This window comes from Cornus florida, unplaced genomic scaffold, assembly GCF_030987335.1.
Source record: "Cornus florida cultivar Cherokee Brave unplaced genomic scaffold, ASM3098733v1 CherokeeBrave_3.0.0_Hap2_Chr04, whole genome shotgun sequence".
NCBI classification, from domain to species: Eukaryota; Viridiplantae; Streptophyta; class Magnoliopsida; order Cornales; family Cornaceae; genus Cornus; species Cornus florida.
In genome coordinates, this window is record NW_026775574.1 from 39011770 (window position 1) to 39036689 (window position 24920).

General features: G+C 37.2%; 1 protein-coding gene across 1 annotated transcript; it reads left to right on the forward strand.

Annotated features, from left to right (window-relative positions):
* Positions 1 to 4189: 4189 nt before the first annotated feature.
* On the forward strand, positions 4190 to 5428 carry LOC132304917 (uncharacterized). Its single transcript, XM_059802616.1, has 2 exons — positions 4190 to 4439; positions 4626 to 5428. Exons 1-2 carry the CDS (start codon positions 4190 to 4192, stop codon positions 5426 to 5428), a joined length of 1053 nt encoding a protein of 350 aa, XP_059658599.1.
* Positions 5429 to 24920: the final 19492 nt, after the last annotated feature.

Below are 24920 nucleotides of genomic sequence, written 5' to 3' on the forward strand. Positions count from 1 at the left end.
GACCACAAAAGGTTTCCCAGATGTGATTAATACAAAACTGCATGGATGTCAATGTAAGATCCAAGTAGAGTATGATTGGAAACCAAGGCTTTGCAAACTGTGTAAGAGCATAGAACATAGTGAGAAGATGTGTCCTTTGAACAAAAATAAGGTTGTGAAGCCAAAAGTTACTGGACAATGGGTGATCAAGACAGCAGTTAGTGATAAGGTTATTGAGAGTATTGATCCCAATAATGGTAAGGATCCAGAAGTGGAAGTATTATCGATGGAAGTGGGGAATTCTTTTATACAGCAAGAGATTTAAGAATCTTTATCAAAAGCTAGTCCGGATTTGGAAGGGTTTGCACAAGTTGCATCTAATTCTAGATTGAAGGCCAAGGAAAAAGGTGTGATGGTGGCTCAATCCCATTTGGCATCTCCGAATGCCTTCCAATTACTTGGTGATTGTACTGACAGTCAGATTCAAGAGGCGGTTGATGTTGATAAGGTTGTGATTTCTAACACTGAGATTCAGGTACATGGGATTGTGGATCCTATAGTAACTGAAGAAGTAATGTGTGAGAAATCCACACCTTCTAAGATATTTATTAAAGATTCTCCACAAGGAGGAAGGGTTGTATCCTCCAAGAAACAAAGGAAAAAACTCAGGAAGATGGAATTTGATTCTAGTTATACTAGGATCACAAGAGGAATGAGTGCGGGTGGGACGCTCCCACCATCTACTGTTTAATGATTGGTCTTTGGAATGTTAGAGGGCTCAACAGGAGGCACATGCAGATGGAAGTTAAGGCCTGGTTGAGTAAGTTCTCTATTTCATTGTGCTGCTTGGTAGAGACTAGGGTTCATAGTGATAAGTTTCAGAAGATTGTTGATAGATTAAGATCTAATTGGACCTGGATTAATAACTATGACGTTGTGGTAGGGTGCAGAATTTAGTGTGGCTGGGATCATACTAGATTGAATGCCATTATTCTTGAGGTTAAGAACCAAATGATTCTTTTGAAGGTAGCTGTTACAGGGTCTTCTCTTCAATTTTATGTTGCTTGTGTGTATGTTGAAAATACCCTGATTAAAAAAAGACAGTTTTGGCATGATTTATTGCAATGTGCTCATAAGATTTATGGTCCTTGGTTGCTGATTGGTGATTGGAACATAATTAGATTTAATTCCGAGAAGAAAGGAGGTTTAAGACACTCTCCTACAGTGCTACATGATTTTAATTATACCATTGATCAACTATTGCTCTCTGATATCCCTGTGGCAAATAGGGAATATACTTGGTGCAACAAGAGATTTAGTCATAGAAGGATCTATGCTAGACTTGACAGGGGATTAATGAATCAGGCTTGGGAGCAATTATTTCCTAATTCTCAAATTATTTTAACTCCTCCTTTGATATCTGATCATCGGGGTTTGTATTTTCAGGTTCCTTTTAATATTGTTGATGGACCCAAGCCTTTTAGGTTTTTATCAGTATGATAAGCAGCCTATTGTCATGGGCCTAGAGATTTGGCGTAGCGGCACAGCCCGTGCGGCACCAAGGCGTTGCTACAGCTCGCGCAAGCGCCCTGGTCAGCCACCACGACCTGCCCTCCCAAGGATACATGCTGACTGGTTTCGGCCTGCCATGGCCTCGTCAGGGGAACGGCTCCAGCTCCCGACCAGTTTGTGCAGGGATGGCCAACTCCCTTCTTCATAGTCAAGTCCACGACCAGCGACAAGCACCTCGAACTGAACCGAGTCGACCTGCCTGAACTCTGAAGAGGTACCATCCTGTGCTCCTGCACGCCCCTTCCCTAGAACCATTCCCAGTCAAACTCTGCTCTTTGCCAGCCAGCATGCGTGTCTTCCATCCTCCAAGCGTCTTAGGAATCACTTCGTGACATTCTCCCCCACCCAAATCCTGCGACGTCCTCGTCGTAGTGCGGCGCTTCACTACTGCGTCCACTCCCTTCTAAAGTCTGCCTCCATGCGGTATGCTCGCCTTCCCACCATCGCTTCCTTGTGCAGCTCCCTGCACTGCACTCGCCCAATGATAGGCCTCGGACCAAGGGGACGTTCACTCCTCAAGGACGTGACTCTTCTCCGTCATGCCGCCTCCGCGACATCCCGAGCAAGCAATGGCCTCCTGCCGACTTGATGCTCGCCCTTCACCATGGTTTGCATCACCCAAGGACTAAGCACGAACTTTGGTGCGCGCGGCCCTCCGGCCCTTCAATGCGCAACTTCAACGGACGCCTCTTCCTGGGGAGATGGAGGCTCTCCCCCCCCAACTGCATTGATTCCTCCTCATCGACGCAACTTCAATGCACCGTCTTCATTCTCTGACCTCTCCCAGACCGACAAGGGGGCACCCCACCGTGCTTTACCCCAAGTCCTGCTCTGATACCATTTGTCACGGGCCTAGAGATTTGGCGCAGCGGCACGGCCCGTGCGGCACCACGTTGCTACAGCTCGCGCAAGCGCCCTGGTCAGCCACCACGACCTGCCCTCCCAAGGATACATGCTGACTGGTTTCGGCCTACCATGGCCTCGTTAGGGGAACGGCTCCAGCTCCCGACCAGTTTGTGCAGGGATGGCCAACTCCCTTCTTCATAGTCAAGTCCACGACCAGCGACAAGCACCTCGAACTGAACCGAGTCGACCTGCCTGAACTCTGAAGAGGTACCATCCTGTGCTCCTGCACGCCCCTTCCCTGGAACCATTCCCAGTTAAACTCTGCTCTTTGCCAACCAGCATGCGTGTCTTCCATCCTCCAAGCGTCTTAAGAATCACTTCGTGACACTATGGTAACTAAACTTATCTCTGAGGCCTGGCAGAGTGCTACTGATGGTAATCCTATATAGAAGCTATTGCACAAGTTTAGAGTGGTTTAAATGGCAGTGAAACAATGGAACAAATAAAAGTTTGGTTCTGTTTTTTAGGAGGTCATTGCTTGCAAAAAGATTTTGGAAGAAACTCAAGTTAATTTAGCTACTCAACCTCTAAATGAGGAGTTAATTCAGAAGGAGGCTACTTCCAGGCATAATTATGAGTGTGTTTTGTCTAATGAGGCTATCCTGTTAGCTCAAAAAAGTAGAATTCAATGGTTAAAGGAGCAGGACAGGTGTACTAAGTACTTTCATTAGAAAATCAAGGAGCATAGAAGGGGATTATGGGATTATTCGAGACAGATTCGTTTAATATTTTTAGAGGGTTTTCTCTAATGACAATCTTGTAACTTCTCAGCCAATTTCTGATCACATTAGAAGAACCCTTGGGGAGGTAGAAGCAGGTCATATTGAATCTGTTATTTCCAGGGATGAGGTCAAACGAACTATCCTCTCTGTGGGACCTGATAGGGTACCTGGTCCTGATGGTCTTACTGTAAGATTCTTTCAACAATATTGGAACATTGTTGGAGATGACTTTACTGATGCTGTCATCCATTTCTTTGAAAACCCTTCTACGGGAAGAGGAGTTAATAGCTCTTTTATCACTCTTATTCAGAAGAAGAAGGATGCTATGAAGGTTGAGGATTTTTGACCTATATCATTGTGTAATGTTGTGTATAAGGTCATTACCAAGATCCTTGCTAATTGATTAGCAAGTGTTTTGAGTACAATTGTAGGGAATGAACAGACAACTTTCGTTTAAGGGAGGAGGATATAAGATAATATCATTACAGCTCGTGAACTGGTGAGAGGTTTTGACACAAAACATGTTAAACCCACTTTGGCATGGAAAATTGACTTGAGGAAAGCCTATGACTCTGTGCAATGGAATTTTTTATTCAGTCTTCTAGAGTTATATAGTTTTGGAACTAAATGAATTCATTGGGTGAAGGAGTGTATTACGACTGTTTAGTTTTCCATTTTGGTGAATGGCAGCCCCTGTGGGTAGTTTCAACCTCAAAAAGGATTGAGACAAGGATGCCCCCTTTCTCCTTTATTATTTACCCTTGTCACTGAATATTTTTCTGGTGTGGTTGAGTCAGAAGTAAGGAGAGGCAGAATTGTGCTTTCTGATACTGCAATCAAAGCTGATGATCTTTTGATGGTTGTTAGAGCTAATATGGCTACTGTGCTGTCACTAAATCTGTTAAAAGGAAGAATGCGATTCTTAGGTGTTTGGGATGTAAAGAAGGTAAGCTTCCTTTTACATGCTTACGTCTACCTATTTCTTGAGAAGGGGAGATTGTTCGAAGCTGATGGATAAGGTTAATTCAATCACTACTAGATGGAATGGCTTACACATCTCTTTGGCTGGTAGAGTGGAATTATGCAGAGCTGTGATCACCCCTCTGCTTCACTACTGGACCTCGGTTTATTCTTTACCTGCTGCAGTCATTAATATTATTGAGAAGAGAATGAGGAATTTCATTTGGGGCCATGATGACATTAATCTCAAAATGCATGGTTTAAATTGGAAGAAGTTAGCTGCTCCAAAAGAAGAGGGAGGTATGGGTTTGAGAAGAGTGTTAGATATTGATTTAGCCTCTAAGTGTACTTTGGCTTGGGATTTCCTCTTATCTAAGGATAAAATTTGGGTGGCCTGATTCAAGAATTGCTGCCTAAAAGAGGCTTCTTTCTGGCAGATTGTTCCAAATAGTTCTTCATCTTTTATTTGGAAAACTTTATTGTCAGTTAGAGAGGTTATTAGGAGTAACAGCAGATTTAAAATTGGCAATGGTAATACTATTAAGCTCTTCCTTGATCCATGGTGTGATGGGAATTTCTTATCAGATTTTTATAGTTATAGGGTGCTGCATCGACTCAGTAGGGATAAAAAGAAAAATATTGGAGATTTTATTGATGAAGGGCAATGGAATGTGGATTTGATTCCAGTGGAGTTGCATCAGTTTTTCTTCCAGTATAATATTCAAGGGGGTGCGGATAAATTTTATTGGCACGAAACTCATTTTACTTTCAAATCAGCTTGGCATGCTTGTAGGATTAAAATTCAAGAGGTTTTCTGGTTTAATCTTTGTTGGAATGATGGAAGGCCCAGGTGGTCCGCCTATGCGGTTTTGGTTTTGCAAAATGCAGTCATTACCAATACATACTTGCAGCAGAAAGGCTTTTCTTTGGCTTCTAAATGTGTGCTGTGTTGTAAGAGTATTGAGAGTGGTGATCACCTCTTTTGTTGCTGTGATTTTTCCTGGAAAGTATGGATGAGTTTGGTTGATATTTGTCATTGGATTTTACAACCTTTTGATTCAATTCAAGCGTTGGCTTTGGATTATGCTCTGAAATTCAAAGTGAATTCTACAAGGACAAAGTTTTATAGGATGATTTTCACTGCAACTCTATATTACCTTTGGAAGGAACGGAATGCCAGATTGCATAATGATTTTTATACTTCTCCAAATGATTTAGCTAAGTGTGTTTTCTGGGATACTATGGATATCTTGGGAGTTTGTCTCCAATATGTTGTCTCAGGCTTTTAATAGGTTATGGTTGTTGTGAGTTTGCCTATTCCTACTGGCCTTTGGAAGAGACGCAGTTGTTCCTGCTGAAGTCGGTGTAACCAGTTTCTGGACTGAGCATTACGAGTCACGAGCAAATGAGAGAGAATTACTATTGAGCTTAGACCTGTTTTAAGAAAGAAGGGAACAAGCTCAGAGTTGAATGGTTTATCAACAAATGGTGTCTAGATACTATAATGCTAAGGTTAAGCCAAGAAGATTTCAACCTGAAGACTTGGTACTTCGTAAAGTCACCCCAGTAACTAAAATCCGAGAAAAAGGGAAGTCTTTCGCGAATTGGGAAGGACCTTACAAGGTTATTAGCACCAACAGATCGGGGACATACTGGCTTGAAACTTTGGGAGGGCATCAGATGGAGCACCCTTGGAATGCTGAACATTTAAGGAGGTACTACCAGTAAAAGATTTGTGTGGCTAATTTTATTTATTTTTTAATAATAAAAAGAGCTAGCTTGATAGCAAAGCTTTATCTTCTAGTAATTTTATGTTCTATCTGAATTATTTTACTTTCGAATAAAAAGGGATAGCATGTCTTCTTATGATGGTGTTCTTTAATATAATGGTTTTATTATGATCTTATACATTTTTTAGACTCTTTTACTGTTGCTTATACAATGAGCACAAAATATTTAGTAAAAGGCGAAGTCAGGCTACTTTACCCCCTATTAAAGGCCGAGCTGAGTGAAGCTCGAAAAACTCATTCCCTTATTAAAGGGCGAGCTGAGTGAAGCTCGTAAAACTCATTCCCTTATTAACAATGAGCACAAAATATTTAGTAAAAGGCAAAGTCAGGCTACTTTATCCCCTTATTAAAGGTCGAGCTAAGTAAAGCTTGTAAAACTCATTCCCTTATTAAAGGGCGAGCTGAGTGAAGCTCATAAAACGCATTCCCTTATTAAAGGGCAAGCTGGGTGAAGCTCGTAAAACTCATTATGTATATGTGTATATATGATGCCTACTTCAATATTAAAAAAAATAATAATAAAAAATAAAAATAAAAGAAGAAGAAGAAGAAGAAGAAGAAGAAGAAGAAGGGCAAAACATGCAAGTTCAAACAACACCATTTTAGATAAAAGAAATGTAGATCTACTACTAGAAGAACGACAAAACTCACCGGAAGAACGATGAAATCCACCTAAAAATTACCCAGCAAAGTGAGAAGTTCCAAGCTAAAAAAAAAAATTACAAAAAAAAAAAAAAAAAAAATGGAAAAGAAATAGGAGATTGAGTTAGTCATCAACCTCGCTATCGCTCTCCAACTGAATTGAAGAAAAGTTCAAATCTGAAAACTCAGAAATGGCTTGAGTTCAAAATTGCCCGTACCTTATTGATTGATGGGAGTCTGTTTTTATAGCTAACTGAGCTAAGTGTTTGTTGCAATCTTTAAGGAGAGGTTTCGTCAATAATTTGAATTTCATATAATCAGATCAAAACCACTTTTCGAATTTTATCACCTCATCACCTTATCATCTTATCCATTTGTTCCACCTCTTTTGTTGATTTCCTTATCAGTTGCCCCCCGTTCTTGAATTCTTGCTTGTCGAGAGTCAGGATCGTCATATAAATTCTCACTATTTTCATATATATATATATAAATCTTCATCTGAACTTTATAATATTCATACATACACAAATTTCCTATAGTTAAGATAACTTTTGAACAAGGTGCGCATGTTAGCAAGTAATGAATAGTACTTTAAATGAAACATACCTCTGGTCGCCCACTTTGATAAGGGATAATGTTTGTGTAGAAGGATTTAAAAGCACGTAATGACCTTATCATCCAAAGTAAGGTGTTTTAATTTCTTCCATCAATTTGCTGGTGATAGCAAAGAAAAAACACTTAAGGTTTTATTCTTGCATTAACAAACAAAGAAAATATAGTTTAGTTATTGCTAGGGATTAACTGATGCTCTATTCTCTGGGTGCCAGATGTTGGGTAAGTCATTGCTCGCCCAATGGCTCACCCATTTTAGTGGTTTAGAGCCTGCTTTAGCCCCAACTTCCTTTTTTCTCTTCTTATATATATATATATATATATTACATCAAAGTATTTGATATACTCCAATCAATCACACCCCCGTTGTAAGAGTTTAACTAAGTCCTATAGATTTGGTTCCACTGTGTAGGATTTGTTAAGTGAAAAATAAACAAATAAACTAATAATTTTAACGATAAATAGAAATACTCCTGACATGTGTCTAGTGTATTCTAACATAAATAGAATTCCTGGGCAATGCATTTAATTCTAAAACAATTAGAATTCTTAGAACATCATGAGACCTAATTTCAATTTGTATCTATTACATATTCCTGATTCTAATTTCAATTTGTATCTTTATAAAGCATAGTACCTCCAGTGTTGAAAAAACTTCCTGCAACCTGATAAGTGTAGTGGAACTTTCTCCCTAGATTCTTCAAATTATCCACCTTTCTTTCTCTTTGCTCGTCTCCTATATTTTTATCATTTTGGTCCTCCAAATCCTTTGTTTGAAGAGTTCATGAGCTTGTGCTTGTACCAGTTGGTGAGCAAAATTTTGACATACTTTGTTTTGTTGTAAATCCATCTTACAATCCTACCATATGTTCACATGAGGTGGTTAGTTTGCATGAAGAAACCAGTGATGAAGAAAGATCCAAGTACGGCTTGTCTCCACCATGCAAAAGACTCGTAGAGAAAGTGCAAGACATACAGTGCTCACTTACTTTGGTAGACTTAGAGCGCTTCAGGTCTAAATATTCTATTCCTAAGACTGTTCATCTGCGGCTGACAACTCCTAATGAGAGAGCTTATACTCCTGTTCCAGGCGAAATATGCTTTTATAAGTTCACTCTTTTTTCTGGTCTACAGTTCCCAATTCTTACCATTATCGGAGAGATTCTTAACCATCTTAACCTTACCCCCACTCAACTTACACCAAATGCCTGGAGAGCAATGTTGGGCTGCGTGGTTCTTTGAAGAACTTGTGGCAATGGCTTGTTAACAGTTGCCCAATTCCTCCATTGTTACTTGCCTAAGAGGATGGGTGATTGGTGGTATTTTTTAATCTAGGATAAAAAGAATGAACTCATTACCGAAAAACCATCCAAAAACAAAAAATGGGAAAAACGTTTCTTTTATGTTTTTGGTGACAATTGGGAATTTTCTCCCCATGAGAATCTTTTCCTCGTGTATGGGGTGATCCAAACTCCTCTGGTAAGTTCGGTACTTTATTTTTATTGACGATTTTTTAATTGCTTTCGATCTTTATCTATTAAATTTTCAAAGTTCAAATTTGTGCCTGATGCTTCGTCTCATGACCTCGAAAAAAATTTGAACGCCATTGACCATGGAGTGTCAGATTTTTTCCATTTTAGTAACTGCCCTGGCCTTGTTTGTTCACGGTTTAGGTCCCAAACCTGCCTTTGAATCATCCTCTATAAAAGACGGTACATACTATATATATATATATATATATATATATATATATATATATTATTTATTTATAGAAATTTTAATTTTATTAATTCTGGAAAGACGGTAAATGCCTAGAATTTTATTTAGCCTTTTATCATTATTATTTTTATTATATATATGTGTGCGTGAGAGAGAGGAAAGTTCAAAACAGAATTAACTTTTCCAACACATATTTAGGGAATTAACTTTCCAAACACATATTTAGGAATTAGCTATGTGTGTGCGTGATTGTCTTTACCGTCAGGTCATAATATAGATTAAATATTTATAAAAAGTATCATATTTGATTATGACTTCCAAAACACATATTTAGGAGTTAATCTTGTTAATACATAATTATTAACTAGAACTAACAATGACCTTTATGGCGAATTGCAAGAAACAATGCAATGTGTAATAGGGATTGGACCTTAACTCAGCTGCCATTTTAATAAACAATGCCTTTGAACCCCTTCAATTTTTTTTTTTTTAGGTGTGTTAAAGAAATTCAGTAAGAAAACTCTTTATCAAGCTCGGGAATCAAATGATCTCCCTCTTACCACTACTCTTAAAAGGAAGCGTGAGTCTAGAAGTATGACTAGTGGAAACATACCAGTATTTAACGTCTCTCATCTGCCTTCTCGACCTTCATCTCAATATGTGGGTTCGGTCAATGCTAATATTCGATATGCTACTGTACAAGCTGGTATGTCTCATCCTGTTGTGGAGCCTTTCACTTTCGGCACATCAGTTCTAGACAGCCCAAGTTTTCATTTAAATGAACAAAAAAAATTTTAATGAAGGAAGATTTGACTCGATTGAGTTCTCATCCTTCATTTGAGGTGCCAAAAACGTTACTGTATGATCTTGGCAAGGTTAGCTCCTAATCACTTTGATCACTTAATTTATTTGTGTCCATTTTTTTTTATTTCCTCCTTTTCTTTTAACTTGTAACCTGCATTCTTACAGTGCATCACGAGTACTGTCTGCTTATCATCTCGAGCTATAGAGGTAGAAAAATTATTTCGTGAGGACATGACTTCTCTCCTTACCAAGCGCCAAGGTCAACTTGATTTGGTTACTGTGGAACTTAATATAGAAAAAGATGCACGGGTTAAAGCTAAAGCTGCCTTTCAAGAAGAACGAGTTAGGGCTGAAGGACTTAAATCTCAAGTGGAGGGACTTACCAGAGAGATGGCATTGGCTAGGTCATCAGCCTTTGATGAGGACAAGGCTTCCCAAAACTTCAAAATGGCCCAGACTAGGATGTATATAGAAGGTTTTAAAGCTTTTTGAGATTAAGCCATTTCTGATTTTCTAGATTTGAACTTTTCTTCAATTCAGTTAGAGAGCGACAGCGAGGCTGATGACTAGCTCAATCTCCTATTTCTTTTCCTTTCTTTTTTTTTTTTTTGTTTTAGTTTGCGACTTCTCACTTTACTGGGTGCTGATGAGGAGACAGCCAAGTATAAATACAAGTCCTCTCCTAGTATTGCTCTTAACAGTAGTGGTGGTGAGGAAACGTATTCCTTTTATGAAGAAATTAGCATTTGCCTTAGTCATGTCAGCTAGGAAACTTAGGCCTCATTTCCAAGCTCACAAGATAGTGGTACTAATAGACCAACCTCTAAGGCCGGTTCTCTACAAGCCAGAGACTTCAGGTCGACTTATAAAGTAGTCAATAGAACTTAGGGAGTTTGACATCCAGTATAGACCCTGGACTGTAATAAAAGCTCAGGTGATAGCAGAGTTTGTTACTGAGTTCACACCTTCCCAAGAAGACCAAATCAACATTTCCCCAGAAGCAAACCCTTATATTCAAACAGGCAAAAAAGCTACTTGGATTCTGTTTGTTAATGGGCCATCAAATGCACATGTTAGTGGAGCAGGGTTGATCATCACCTCCCCAGAAGGAGAAAACATTGCCTATGCCCTTCAGTTTGGCTTCAAAGCAACAAATAACGAAGCAGAATATAAGGCCCTCATAGTTGGGTCAAAACTCGCAGAAGTCCTTGGGGTGGAGTAGCTCATAGCATATACAGATTCTCAGTTGATAGCAGGGCAAGTTTGAGCTGAATACGAAGCCAAAGATGAGAAAATGAAGGCCTGCCTAAAAAAGGTAAAAGAATTAAAAAATTATTTTATAAGATTTTCAGTCCATTAGATTCCACAAGAAAAAAAACGCGAATGCAGATGCTCTAACTAGATTGGCTACCGCGTTAGATGCAGAGGTCAATAGGGCAATACCATTAAAGTACCTGGATAAGCCGAGTATACTTCAAGAAGTTCAAAAAGAGGTACAATAGTTGGTGCTCAACATGGGATGGGCAGAAACTATCATAAAATACATTAAAGAGGGAGAACTTACTGGAGATAGAAATGAAGCCTGAAAAGTTAAAATTCGAGCAACAAGGTACACACTCACCAAAGGGTTGCTATACAAGAGGGGTTTTTCTTTACCCTACCTGCGTTGCGTCTTAGCTTAGGAGGCGAGGTACATTCTAAAGGAGATACACAAAGGAGATTGTGGTAATCACACTGAGGGCAGGTCTTTAGCACACAAAGCTATCCGATAAGGGTATTATTGGCCCACTATATAAAAGGACGCTATGGATTATGTGAAAAAATGTGATAAATGTCAAAGGTTTACCAATGTTCCAAAACAACCACCTGAAGAGATAACTCCCATGATGGGTCCGTGGACTTTCGCATAATAGGGAATAGACCGTATAGGTCCATTGCCCATGGGAAAGGGCCAGGTCCAGTATGCTATAGTGTCTATAGACTACTTCTCCAAGTGGATAGAAGCTGAGCCACTAGCAACTATTGCTTAGACGAATATAAAAATTTTTGCTTGGAGGTCAATCATTTGCAGGTTTGGAATCCTAAGAGTGTTTGTCACAGATAATGGAAAGCAATTTGATTGCATAAAGTTTAAGGATTTTTGTGCTCAACTAGAGATAAAAAACCACTACTCATCAATTGAACACCCTCAAGCAAATGGTCAGGCTGAGGTGCCGAATAGATCGATACTTCAGATGATAAAGAAGAAGCTTAAGGATAAGAAGGGAACATAGCCTGAAGAATTGCCCAGCGTGTTGTGGGCTTACCGTACAACTGCAAGAAACCCCACAGGGGAAACCCTTCCTACTGGCCTTTGGAAGTGAAGTAGTTGTTCCAGCTGAAGTCGGTGTAACCAGTTTCAGGACTGAGCATTATGAGTTACGAGCAAATGAGAGAGAATTATTATTGAGTTTAGACCTGGTTGAAGAAAGAAAGGAATAAGCTCAGATTCGAACGATAGCTTGTCAACAAATGGTGTTTAGATACTATAATGCCAAGGTTAAGCCAAGAAAATTTCAACCTGGAAACTTAGTACTTCATAAAGTCACCGCAGCAACCAAAACCCGAGGAGAAGGGAAGTTATCCACTAACTGGGAAGGACCTTACAAGGTTATTAGCACCAACAGACCAGGGACATACTGGCTTAAAACTTTGGGAGGGCGTCAGATAGAGCACCCTTGAAATGTTGAACATTTAAGGAGGTGCTATAAGTAAAAGATTTGTGTGGCTGATTTTATTTATTTTTTAATAATAAGAAGAACTAGCTTGATAGCATAGCTTTATCTCTTATTAATGTTATGTTCTCTCCAAATAATTTTACTTTCGAATAAAAAGGGATAGTATGTCTTCTTCTGATGGTGTTTTTTGATATAATGGTTTTATTATGATCTCATACATTTTGTAGACTCTTTTACTGTTGCTAATACAATGAGCATAAAATATTTAGTAAAAGGCGAAGTTAGGCTACTTTACCCCCTTATTAAAAGGCGAGTTGAGTGAAGCTCATAAAACTCATTCCCTTATTAAAGGGCGAGTTGAGTGAAGCTCATAAAACTCATTCCCTTATTAAAGGGCAAGCTGGGTAAAGCTCATAAAACTCATTATGTATATGTGTATATGTGATGCCTACTTCAATATTAAAAAATAAATAATAAAAAAAAGGCAAAACATGCAAGTTCAAACAACACCATTTTATGATAAAAGAAATGTAGATCTACTACTAGAAGAACGACAAAACTCACTAGAAGAATGACGAAATCCAACTAAAAATTACCCAGTAAAGTGAGAAGTTCCAAACTAAAAAAAAAAAAAAAAAAAAAAAGGAGATTGAGCTAGTCATCATCCTCGCTATCGCTCTCTAATTGAATTGAAGAAAACTTCAAATCTGTAAAATTAGAAATGGCTTGAGCTTGAAAAGCTTCAAAACCGCCTATATACATCCTAGTCTAGGCCACTTTGAAGTTGTGGGAAGCCTTGTACTCATAAACGGCTGACGACCTAGCCAATACCATCTTTCTGGTAAGTCCCTCCACTTGAGATTTGAGTCCTTCTGCCCTAACTCGCTCTTCTTGAAAGGCAGCTTCAGCTTTGACCCGTGCATCTTTTTCTACATTAAGCTCCACAGTAACCAAATCAAGTTGACCTTGGCACTTGGTAAGGAGAGAAGCCATCTCCTCACAGAATAATTTTTTTACCTCCACAGCTCAAGATGATAAGCAAACAGTACGCGTGATACATTGCAAGAATACAGGTGACAAGTCAAAAGAAAAGGAGGAAAGAAAAAAATGGACACAAATAAATTAAGTGATCAGGAGCTAACCTTGCCAAGATCATACAGTAACGTTTTTGCTACCTCAGATGAAGGATGAGAACTCAATCAAGTCAAATCTTCCTTCACTAAAAAATTCTTTGTTCATTCAAATGAAAAACCTGGGCTGTCCAGAACTGATGTGCCGAATGTGAAAGGCTCCACAACAGGGTGAGACACACCAGTTTTTACAGTAGCATGCCAAATATTAGCATTGACCGAACCCACATACTAAGGTGAAGGTTGAGACGTCAAACACTGGTATTCTCCCACTAGTCATAGTTCTAGATTCACACTTCCTTTTAAAAGGAGTGGTAAGAGGGAGATCTTTTGATTCCCAAGTTTTCTTACTGAATTTCTTTAACACACCTTAAAAAAAAAAAAAAAAAAAAAAAAAAAGGGGGTTCTATGATGACCCTGGATTTTTCAACCCAGTGTGTCTTGTGATAACCCGAAACAGATCCAAGATGTGAAAGCAAAACAAAGACAAGTTCTTAGAGATGTGTGTTATTCCTAGGACATAAGAATGGCCTTCCGAGGAGTTTCGAGACTCAACAGAAGCAAAACGGAGACAAGGGTATCAAAACCCTATTGAAAGAAGGATCAAGGGTAAAATGGTCATTTTACCCTAAGAGGAAGGAATTTAACTTCCAACAAGTCAAATGAGATAAAAAAAAACATCCAAAAACATCCTTTGGTAACTTCACATGAAGTCCTAGGGTCAAAGAAAGAGAAACCCCAGATGAACCCTATCTCGGTTCAAACCAAATCCGACACCCTCTCACTAAAATGAGGATATCTTAAGCTAGGCAAAGACTCAGAAATTGAAATTGATACCATTAGAAAGCTTATTTCAATGCGGTCAGTTTAGACTCAAGAACGGACAAATTCGGAGTTAAAACAAAGAAGTTATGTCAGTTCAAAGTTGGAAGACCAAAGCTAAACCTGCAAACAGGATCTGGAGGACTTGAACCAGTTCAACATGGGCAGTACACCCATGCTGGACCAAAATTGACATCTTAAACCGGTTCAACATTCTTGAACCGGTTCAACTCGACCAGAAATGAACTTAAACAGCAGAAACAGTGAAATTATAGAAAAATTAGATTGGGACACAGTTTTTGAGGTCAAGATGACATGTTTCGGAAAAATGTCGTGAAAAAACTCCCCCAAAAATCACATTTTCTATGTGACAGAGTTGGGAACGGAATTTATTTTGGAAAAGAAATCCCCAAAATGCCCTTGAACAAGATTTTTTAACAAAAGTGTGAAACGAGTCCACCGGAGGCTCATTTCACCAAGGAAGAGGTTTTTCATGAAAACGATCATGCACGTAGATGTAAATAGAGATTTTGAGCATGCAGGAATGATCCACGGCTCCCAGAAATGGCCGAGTCAGAATCCGACCCTCTAACGGCCAGAAAGGCGAAAATGAACTTGAAATGGGAAAAATGAAAACCAAAATCATGAAATGGTTTCAAATGACCATTTGGCCCTTGGCCACACTTCATACATGACTAATGAGACCCTATGAAAGAATGAAAATGGAATTCCCACACCCGATGCAAACATGGTGAAACAATGACTTGACATTTTTCAATATTCACATATCATTTCATGAAGTCAAAATTTGCATTGGATACAAAATACATGTCATTAGCCTCTGGCCTCATCTCATACATGTCAAATACATTGCAAGGATTGTACTTATGTACACATTACATAAATGGAATCAAATATACACATTCTGACATAAAGGACTATAAATGGCATTTCAAGCCAACCTTTACAAGAATTAAAACCTTCAAGTCTACAATCATCCAAACAATAATGAATATCACGAACCAAGTCTTCGTACCTGAACAAAAACCCCAGTAACTTCGGGGTGAGTAAACAAGTTTATTCGTAGAGAATGAGCATGCATAGACTCGATTTCTTTAGAGATTTTTACATTAACTTGAAACAATTCAAAAGGGTCATGCCACCTAACGTCTATATCAAGGTGAGACTCAGGGAGCATCCTAAGCTACCTTAGAGTATAAATGAACAAGAATTATGATATATAGATATATATGAAACGAATCAAGGTTGGGATAATCCAAAGAGCATGATAAGAAGGATACTTGAATATAGATCAACATGAATTACATTATTAATACAATTAAGCAAGGTTTGGAATAATCGATACAACACGATGAAAAGAATACTCGGATGTAAATTAACATGAATTACATTACCAATGCAATTAACATGATTGGGACATTCTAATTAACACGACAAGAGTTATACATGAAATCAATAACAAGGCATAATATCTATACATTTAAACAAGGATGGAATATTCCATAAAACACGAAAAGGTAAGTATAAGAGACACGAGTATACTAAATGGAATCTAGATACAAGAAACAAATATACAATTTCAAGTATGCTAAATGAGGTCTAAATACACGAAGTAAGCATAATGTCCATATAATTAAACTAGGTATGAAATACTCCATATATCACGACATGGTTCTTAGATCTTCAAGAGATAACACTTGAAATTTAAGGGTTTAGAAATTTTGCATGTTGATATAAATCATTACATGTGGTCCCAGCCACCTAGAATCTAAGTCAAGTTACATGTATATGATCATTCCTAAGTCACGATAGCAAAAAGTAACATGAAACGAGATAACTAAGAAATTTAGCAAGATTGAAACAGTTCAATTAACACGACAAGGACAAGGCGTGAAATCAAGGATAATGCATAATATCTATGCAATTAAACAAGAATGGAACATTCTACACAACACGACAAGTTTAATACATGAAATCAAGAACAAGACATAATGTCTATGCAAGTAAACAAGATTGGAACATTCTAATTAACACGATAAGAGTTATACATGAAATCAAGAATAATGCATAATATCTATACAAGTAAACAAGGATGGAATCTTCCATACAACATGAAAATAGTCTTAAATCTTCAAGGAATACAACACTTGAAATTTAAAGAGTGAAATCACGGATGAAGCATAAAATCTATGCAATGAAACAAGATTGACGCATTTCACATAACATGAAAAGTTTTAAATCTTCAAAGAATAGCAACTTGAAATTTTAAAGAGTGAAATCAACCAATGTGGGTACTCGGATATCGCCCGGATTAAAACCGTACTCTCGGGATCACTTTAGGGCTACTAACCCATGGGTACCTTCCCCTGGTGCGCACTATAGTGTAGGGAACTCTCTATCTCCCATACTAGAACCAAGTCCTAGCCATGTCAATTCTTGATTGATATCTCAAGTTACAAAATCAACAAGTTGTGCAAGTCAAGATAGTATCAAGATACAAGAAATACATTAACCACGTTTCATGCATAACCAAGATTTTGGAATACACAAGTCATGCCCTAAATTCTCAACTATGATGGCATGTGATATGTCAAGAAATCATGGTATGCATCTACATAAACTACAAATTAGGATTTAAAGCACAAGGAATCCATTGATATGAATATACCGCAAGTATAAGATTAACGATTTAATTATTTACCAAACAACGCATGAGTAATTAAACCATTCCAAGATAAGGGTGCAAGTTTATTAACTACATTAATGAAGCTAAGTTGCAACAAGTCATGATACATGATAAAAAGGTAAAAGCCCCATGAAATACAAGTCTAATTCATTAGAACACTAAGTAGAAATTAATTAACCTAATTAATTAATTTCTCTAGAAATCAAAGTTGTCCAAAAATTCTCAAAATAATATATGTGAATGTCCATTTCATGGTGATTGCAAATATCACATCAATTTCACAAAGTGAGCAAGATAACATCATGTGGAATTAAATTAATTTAAAATTAAATAAATCTCTAGATTTCAAAAGTTGTTCAAATGATCTCAAATAAATATATAATAAGGATTAACTCATGGCCATGCCATATATCAAGTCTAAAATGAAATACAAGCAAAACACAATTAACTAGAATTTAAATCAAATTAAATTCATTAAATCTCTAGATTTGAAAACTCATTCAAATGGCTCCAAATAATTATATAACAAAGATCAAGTCAAGGCCATGCCATATATCAAGTCAAAAATGAGTTCTATGCAAGCTATGATACATCATTAATTTCTCAAATCAACAAGAGACATGCATACAACTTGTATTTCACACAAAAGCAAGTAAAACCACTTGAAAAATAAATTATAACACCCCCTACCTCACAAGAGGATTGTTCCTTTTGAATCTAAGGCAAATCAACACAAAATAGCAAACCCTTCAAGGGTTATGAAGAGGAGAGTGAGAGGAACAAAGAGTATTCCCAAGGTTTAGCTTGGAAATCAATAGAAGGCTCTCAAAAACAAGGTCAAAGCTTAAGGCTTTAAGCTTCTTCCATGGAGACTAGGGTTCTAATGTCAAGGATAATATAAAATGTGAGGGAGATGAAATGTGAGTGGCGGATTTAGAAGTCCTCCACTCACTAGGTGAACTAACACCATGGTCAACACACACACACACACATGCAAGGCCACATTTGGAGCCTACATTTGTCACAAATCAATGGCTCCTTCCTATGCTTAATCTTAAGCCTACACTTGTCAAGCATCCAAGCCAACAAGTGCACCAATCCTAGGCCAATAAGTGGGTGAATCTCCACCCTCCACATATCATCATCCAAGGCATCAAAGTGTTTCCACACAAATGTCAACAAATGGACCAATGAGAGTGTGACACTTGTCACACTTTTCAAAAATTGCAAAAAGGTCCTTTTTAAAAATATCTTCCATATTAAATTACAAAATGGTCCCCAAGATGAAAAATAATTACTTTAAGTAATTACACAAGTAACCCCAAAAACAAGAAGTTTCTAAAGAAAGTATGCATCCACACCCTTAAGGAAGAAAATGCACAAATGGCATGCATTTCTAGGAAAGTAAAAATACACATGGCATGGAATTTAAATATAATGGATGCATGCAGAACTGAAATCAAATCGAAACACGAAAAGTGAGGTTGTGCCAACAAAGAGACATACGGGAAAAAGACGAAAGGTGAATAGTGTCGAAAAAATAAAATGTGGAAATGACTCGGTCCTCAAAAGAAGTTGTCAATCCAAACGAAAGAGTCTCAAAAACCATTTCCAAGCACTTGAGACGACACCCAGTGACAAGAAACAGAACTCAAAAAAGAAAATTAAACGAAAAAAATATTCATCCGTAAAATTTGAGAAAAAAGGAAAAGAAGGAAAATGACCGAGTCATTACAGGTTTAAAGGCACTATTTATTAAAGCGTTAGCTGAGTTAAGGTCCAATCCCTATTACACATTGCATTATTTCTTGCAATTTGTCATAAAGATCACTGTTAGTTCTAGTTAATAATTATGTATTAACAAGATTAACTTCTAAATATGTGTTTTGGAAGTCATAATCAAATATGATACTTTTTATACATGTTTAATCCATATTATGACTTGACAGTAAAGGCAATCACACACACACATAGCAAATTCTTAAATATGTGTTTTGGAAAGTTAATTCCTAAATATGTGTTTGGAAAGTTAATTCCTAAATATGTGTTGGAAAAGTTAATTTTGTTTTGAACTTTTCTCTCTCTCTCACACACATATATATAATAAAAATAATAATAATAAAAGGCTAAATAAAATTCTAGGCATTTATCGTCTTTCCAGAATTAATAAAATTAAAATTTCCATAAATAAATAATATATATATATAGTATGTACCGCCTTTTGTACAGGATGACTCAAAGGCAGGTTTGGGACCCAAACTGTGAACAAACAAAGCCTAGGCAGTTACCAATATGGAAAAATATGACACTCCATGGTCAATGGCTTTCAACACATTTTCGAAGTCGTGAGACAAAGCATAAGGCACAAATTTGAAGTCTAAAAAATTAATAGATAAAGATCGAAAGCAACTAAAAAAATCGTCAACAAAAATAAAGTACCAAACTTACCAGAGGAGTTTGGATCGCCCCATACACGACGAATAGATTTTCCTCCTCCAAAAAAAAGATTCTCATGGGGAGAAAATTTCAAATCGTCACAAGAAACATAAAAGAAACAGTTTTTCCATTTTTTGTTGTCTGATAGTTTTCTGGTAATGAGTTCATTCTTCTTATCATGGATTAAAAAATACCACCTATCACCTATCCTCTTAGGCAAGTAACAATGGAGGAATTGGGCGACTGCTAGCGAGTCGTTGCCACAAGTTCGCCAAAGAACCATACAACCCAACATTACTGTCTAGGCATTTGGTGTAAGTTGAGTGGGGGCAAGGTTAAGATGGTTAAGAATCTCTCTGATAATGGTAGGAATTGGGAATCGTAGACAAGAAAAAAGAGCGAACTTATGAAAGCATATTTTACCTGGAACAGGAGTACAAGCTCTCTCATTAGGAGTCGGAAGCCGCAGACAAACATTCTTGGGAATAGAATATTTTGACCTGAAGTGCTCTAAGTCAACAAAAGTAAGTGAACACTGCATGTCTTGCACTTTCTCTACGAGTCTTTTGCATGGTAGAGATGAGCCGTACTCAGATCCTTCTTTATTGCTTGTTTCTTCATGCAAACTGACCACCCATGTGAAGACATGGTAGGATTATAAGAAGGATTTACAATAAAGCAAAGTATGTCGAAAATTTTGCTCACCAACCGGTACAAGTACAAGCTTGTGAACTCTTCAAACAAAGGATTTGGAGGACCAAAACGATAAAAATATAGGAGATGAGTAAATAGAAAGAAAGGTGGATGATTTGAAGAATCCAGGGAGAAAGTTACACTACACTTATCAGGTTGTTGGAATTTTTAAGAGCACTGGAGGTAGCTAAAACCCTTTCTTTACTACACTTTATAAAGATACAAATTGAAATTGGAATCAGGAATACGTAATCGATACAAATTGAAATTGGGTCTCATAATGTTCCAAGAATTCTAATTGTTTTAGAATTAAATGCATTGCCCACGAATTCTATTTATGTTAGAATACACTAGACACATATCAGGAGTATTTCTGTTTATCATTAAAATTATTAGTTAATTTATTTATTTTCACTTAACAAATCCTACACAGTGGAACCAAATCCATAGGACTTAGTTAAAACTCTTACAACAAGGGTGTGATTGATTGGAGTATATCAAATACTTTGATGTAATATATATATATATATATATATATATATATATATATAACAAGAGGAAAAAGGAAGTTGGGGCAAAGCAGGCTCTCAACCACTAAAATGGGCAAGCCATTGGGCGAGCAATGACTCGCCCAACATCTGGCACCCAGAGAACAGAGCATCAGTTAATCCCTAGCAATAACTAAACTATATTTTCTTTGTTGTTTAATGCAAGAATAAAAGCTTTAGTGCTTTTTCTTTGTTGTCACCTTGTGATGACCCTGGATTTTTACAACCCAGTGTGTCCTGTGATGACCCGAAATGGATCCAAAATGCAAAAGTAAGAAACAAGACAACAGTCTCCCAAGGCACAAGACACCTTTAAGACCCTAATATGACCTCAATGAGGTCACGGAAGCCAAAGCAATAAAGTGCCGAAGCAAGAGATCGAAAAAAATAACAATTAAGCCCCCCAGGTGCAAAATAGTCATTTCTAAAAATATGGATTCGGGTGCCACCAAGCACACTGTTGGAAATAAAATAAAAAACTAATCAAGATGGACTCAAGAATCGCATAATTCGGAGTCCAGACGAAGGAGAAACGGTAAGACGAAGAAAATTGAGCACTTAAGCCTAAAAGGGTAAACAGGCAATTCCAAACTGAAATGGATACCCTCATGTACACCATTGGATAGACAATGAAAAATTAACAAAGATGGACTCAAGAATCACCTGATTCGGAGTCCAGACGGCAAATATATCAAGTTTTGAAGTCGAAGGAAGAGAAACCCCATCCCGGTTCGAATCGAATCCTGACACTACTTCATTAAAACTTGAATATCTTGAGCTACAAATGGGATCTGAATCTCTAATTGGTACCATTGGAAATATTATTTTGATGCGGTCAATTTAGACTCAAGAATGGACTAATTCAAAGTTAAATTGAAGGAGAAGTGATGACCCGAAGTTAGAGGTGCAGTGCTGAACCAAACACACACACACACACACATGAACAGTACGGACGAGCACGCGTCCAAGGGCTATGAGCTCTCATAAATGAGCACACCTAGGGTAAAAACCCACTGCCCTACTTACGAGCGCTCGTACCCCATGGACGAGCGCTCGTCCTGCAAACAAGCTTAACAGCTTTTTGAGTTTGAAATGTGATTTTGAGGACTTTCTGGGCCTTTTTGAAAAAAACACAAAGAAGAAACCCACCCCAAAATCGTGTTTTCTACCCAACAACATGGGTCCAAGGGCTATGAGCTCTCATAAATGAGCACACCTAGGGTAAAAACCCATTGCCCTACTTACGAGCGCTCGTACCCCATGGATGAGCGCTCGTCCTGCAAACAAGCTTAACAGCTTTTTGAGTTTGAAATGTGATTTTGAGGACTTTCTGGGCCTTTTTGAAAAAAACACAAAGAAGAAACCCACCCCAAAATCGTGTTTTCTACCCAACAACATGGATGGAAACAAAAAAACAAAAGAAAAACTGCTCTAAAATGTCTAGAACGCCCCTAGATCAGATTAGGCTCAAAACGACGAAAATGCAACTTTGCACCAAGCATGCATTTGACCCCAAATGTATTTCTAGTCTGAAATGAATATACACACAAATAAGTGATTTTGAGCACGCGGGAATGGTCCGTGGCTCCCGGAAATGGCCGAGTCAAAATCCGACCCCCTAACGGCCACAAAGGTGAAAATGAACTTAGAAATATAAATTTTGAAATCCAAAATTATCAAATGATTAGAAATTACCATTTGGCCCTTGGTCACACTTCATACATGATTAACGAGACCCTATAAAAAAATAAAAATAGAATTCCCACACCCGATGCAACCATTGTGAGACAATGACTTGGCATTTTTCAATATTTTCATAATATTTCATGAAGTTAAAAGTTACATAGAATACAATATATATGCCATTGGCCTTCGGCCACATCTCATACACGGAATAAAAAAATACATGGAATAAAAAAAAATACAAGTTTTGACGTATAAGGCTACCAAATGATATTTCATGCTAACATTTGCATGAAATGAAAACTTGAAAGTTACAAGTCATCCAAGGAATGATGAGCATCACGAACCAAGTCTTCATACCTTAAACAAATCCCCAGTAACTTCGGGGTGAGAAACATAAAGCTACTCGTAGGAAATGAGCATGCATCAACCTAGCATTTTATAAGGTTATTACATTTACATGAAGCAATCAAGGATCATGCTACCTAACGTCTATGTCATAAGTGAGACTCAGGGATCATCTTAAGCTACTCATGCAATTGAAACGAACAATGACATACAAGTATACATACTTAGGTATACAAAACGATGCTAAAACACGATATACAACATATAAGCATACATTTCCAAGTATAATAAACCATATTAAAACAAGTCATGCAATGTCTAAGTATATTCAGACAGTATACATTTAATATGGAATCTCATATATCAAGTACGCAACACCAGTATACTAAGCTAATAGGATTGCACATAAGACAAGTATACAAACTAAACGCAATTTAAACTCATGGAGCAAGTATACAAGTTCAAGCATACTAAACAAGATTCAAATATCCAAGTAAGCATTAATTGTCAAGCTACAAGTAATCCATGATTAACAACTTGAAATTAAATGCAAAATCAAATAGTGGAAAGATTAGGACATGCGGTCTCTAGACCAAGCAAGTATTTTCGGGTAATCACGACCCACAAGGTACCACCTAGTGCGCACTTATGACTTAGAAGACTCTTGTCTCCATACTAGAGCCAAACCCTAGCCATCACAGAATTTATGTCCTTACAAGCTTTCCAAAATCAATAAGTTCAAAATTTATACAAAATCAAATGCAAGTTACCACATTCTATGCACAAGTAAGGTTGAATCCACACAATTCATGTCATAGAATTCAAGCCTAAATAGCATATGACAAGTCATGTCCTCAATATGCAATTTATACACAAAGCAAGAATATTTTACAACAATTGAGCCACATTAACATCATAAGCCACAAGTATTAAATAAGCTTCAATTTAGTAACTAGCTTCCAAGGTAAACAAATGTAATATTCAAACAAGTTATATACCTACACAAGATATATTTAAACAAGTTATGCAAGTCAATAATATCCTATATCATGCTAAATCTAATTACCATTTTAAGAGGCCACAAACACTAATTCCACATCTAATTAGTAATATTCTCACAAGGTAATTGAACGTACTACATTTCAAGAGATTATCAACCTAACATGAAAAGTCTCTAGATTTCAAATCAATTCCAAATAACCTCAAATTAATATATGTTAAATAACATAGCATGCTCATTACATATATCAAATCAAAAGAGCAAAATGAACAAGACATCATCATGTAGATTTTAAATAATTTAAATTAATTAAATCTCTAATTTTCAAGAGTCGTTCAAATGATCCCAAATAAATATATAATAAGGACTAAGTCATGGTCATATCATATATCAAGTCAAAAATGGAATACAAGTAAGTTACAATTTAGTATAATTTAAATCAATTTAAATTCATTAAATCTCTAGATTTGAAAGCTCATTTAAATCACCCCAAATTAATATACAACAAAGATCAAGTCATGGCCAAGCTATATATCAAGTCTAAAGTGAGTTACAAGCAAGCCATAATTAATCATCAATTTCTTAAATTGATAGTAAACATGCATACAACTTGTATTTCACTACAAGAGCAATTAAAACCACTTAGAAAATAAACTATAACACCCTCTACCTCACAAGAGGATTAGTCCTCTTGAATCCAAGGCAAGCAAGCTCAAAATGGCAAATCTTTCAAGGGTTATGTAGAGGAGGATGAGGAGAACAAAAATTATTCCCAAGGTTTAGCTTGAAAATCAATGGAAGGCTCTCAAAAATCAAGGTCAAAGCTTAAGGTTTTAAGCTTCATCCATGGAGGCTAGGGTTTTCTTTGCAATAAAGGGAGATGATGAAAATCAAGTGTGATAGAATGTGAGTGGAGGAAATAGAAATCCTCCACTCACTATGTGGTCTTACACCAAGGTCAACATACACAAGTTTGGTCAATTGCACCAAAACCCTTCTTTAAAACCATAATCCTAAAGTGGCCCAAAAATAATTGTATGACTTAATTTAGAGCATACACTTGTCACTCATCCAAGCATCCATTGTAGGTTTAATCCCAAGCTTACACTTATCAACCATCCAAGCCAACA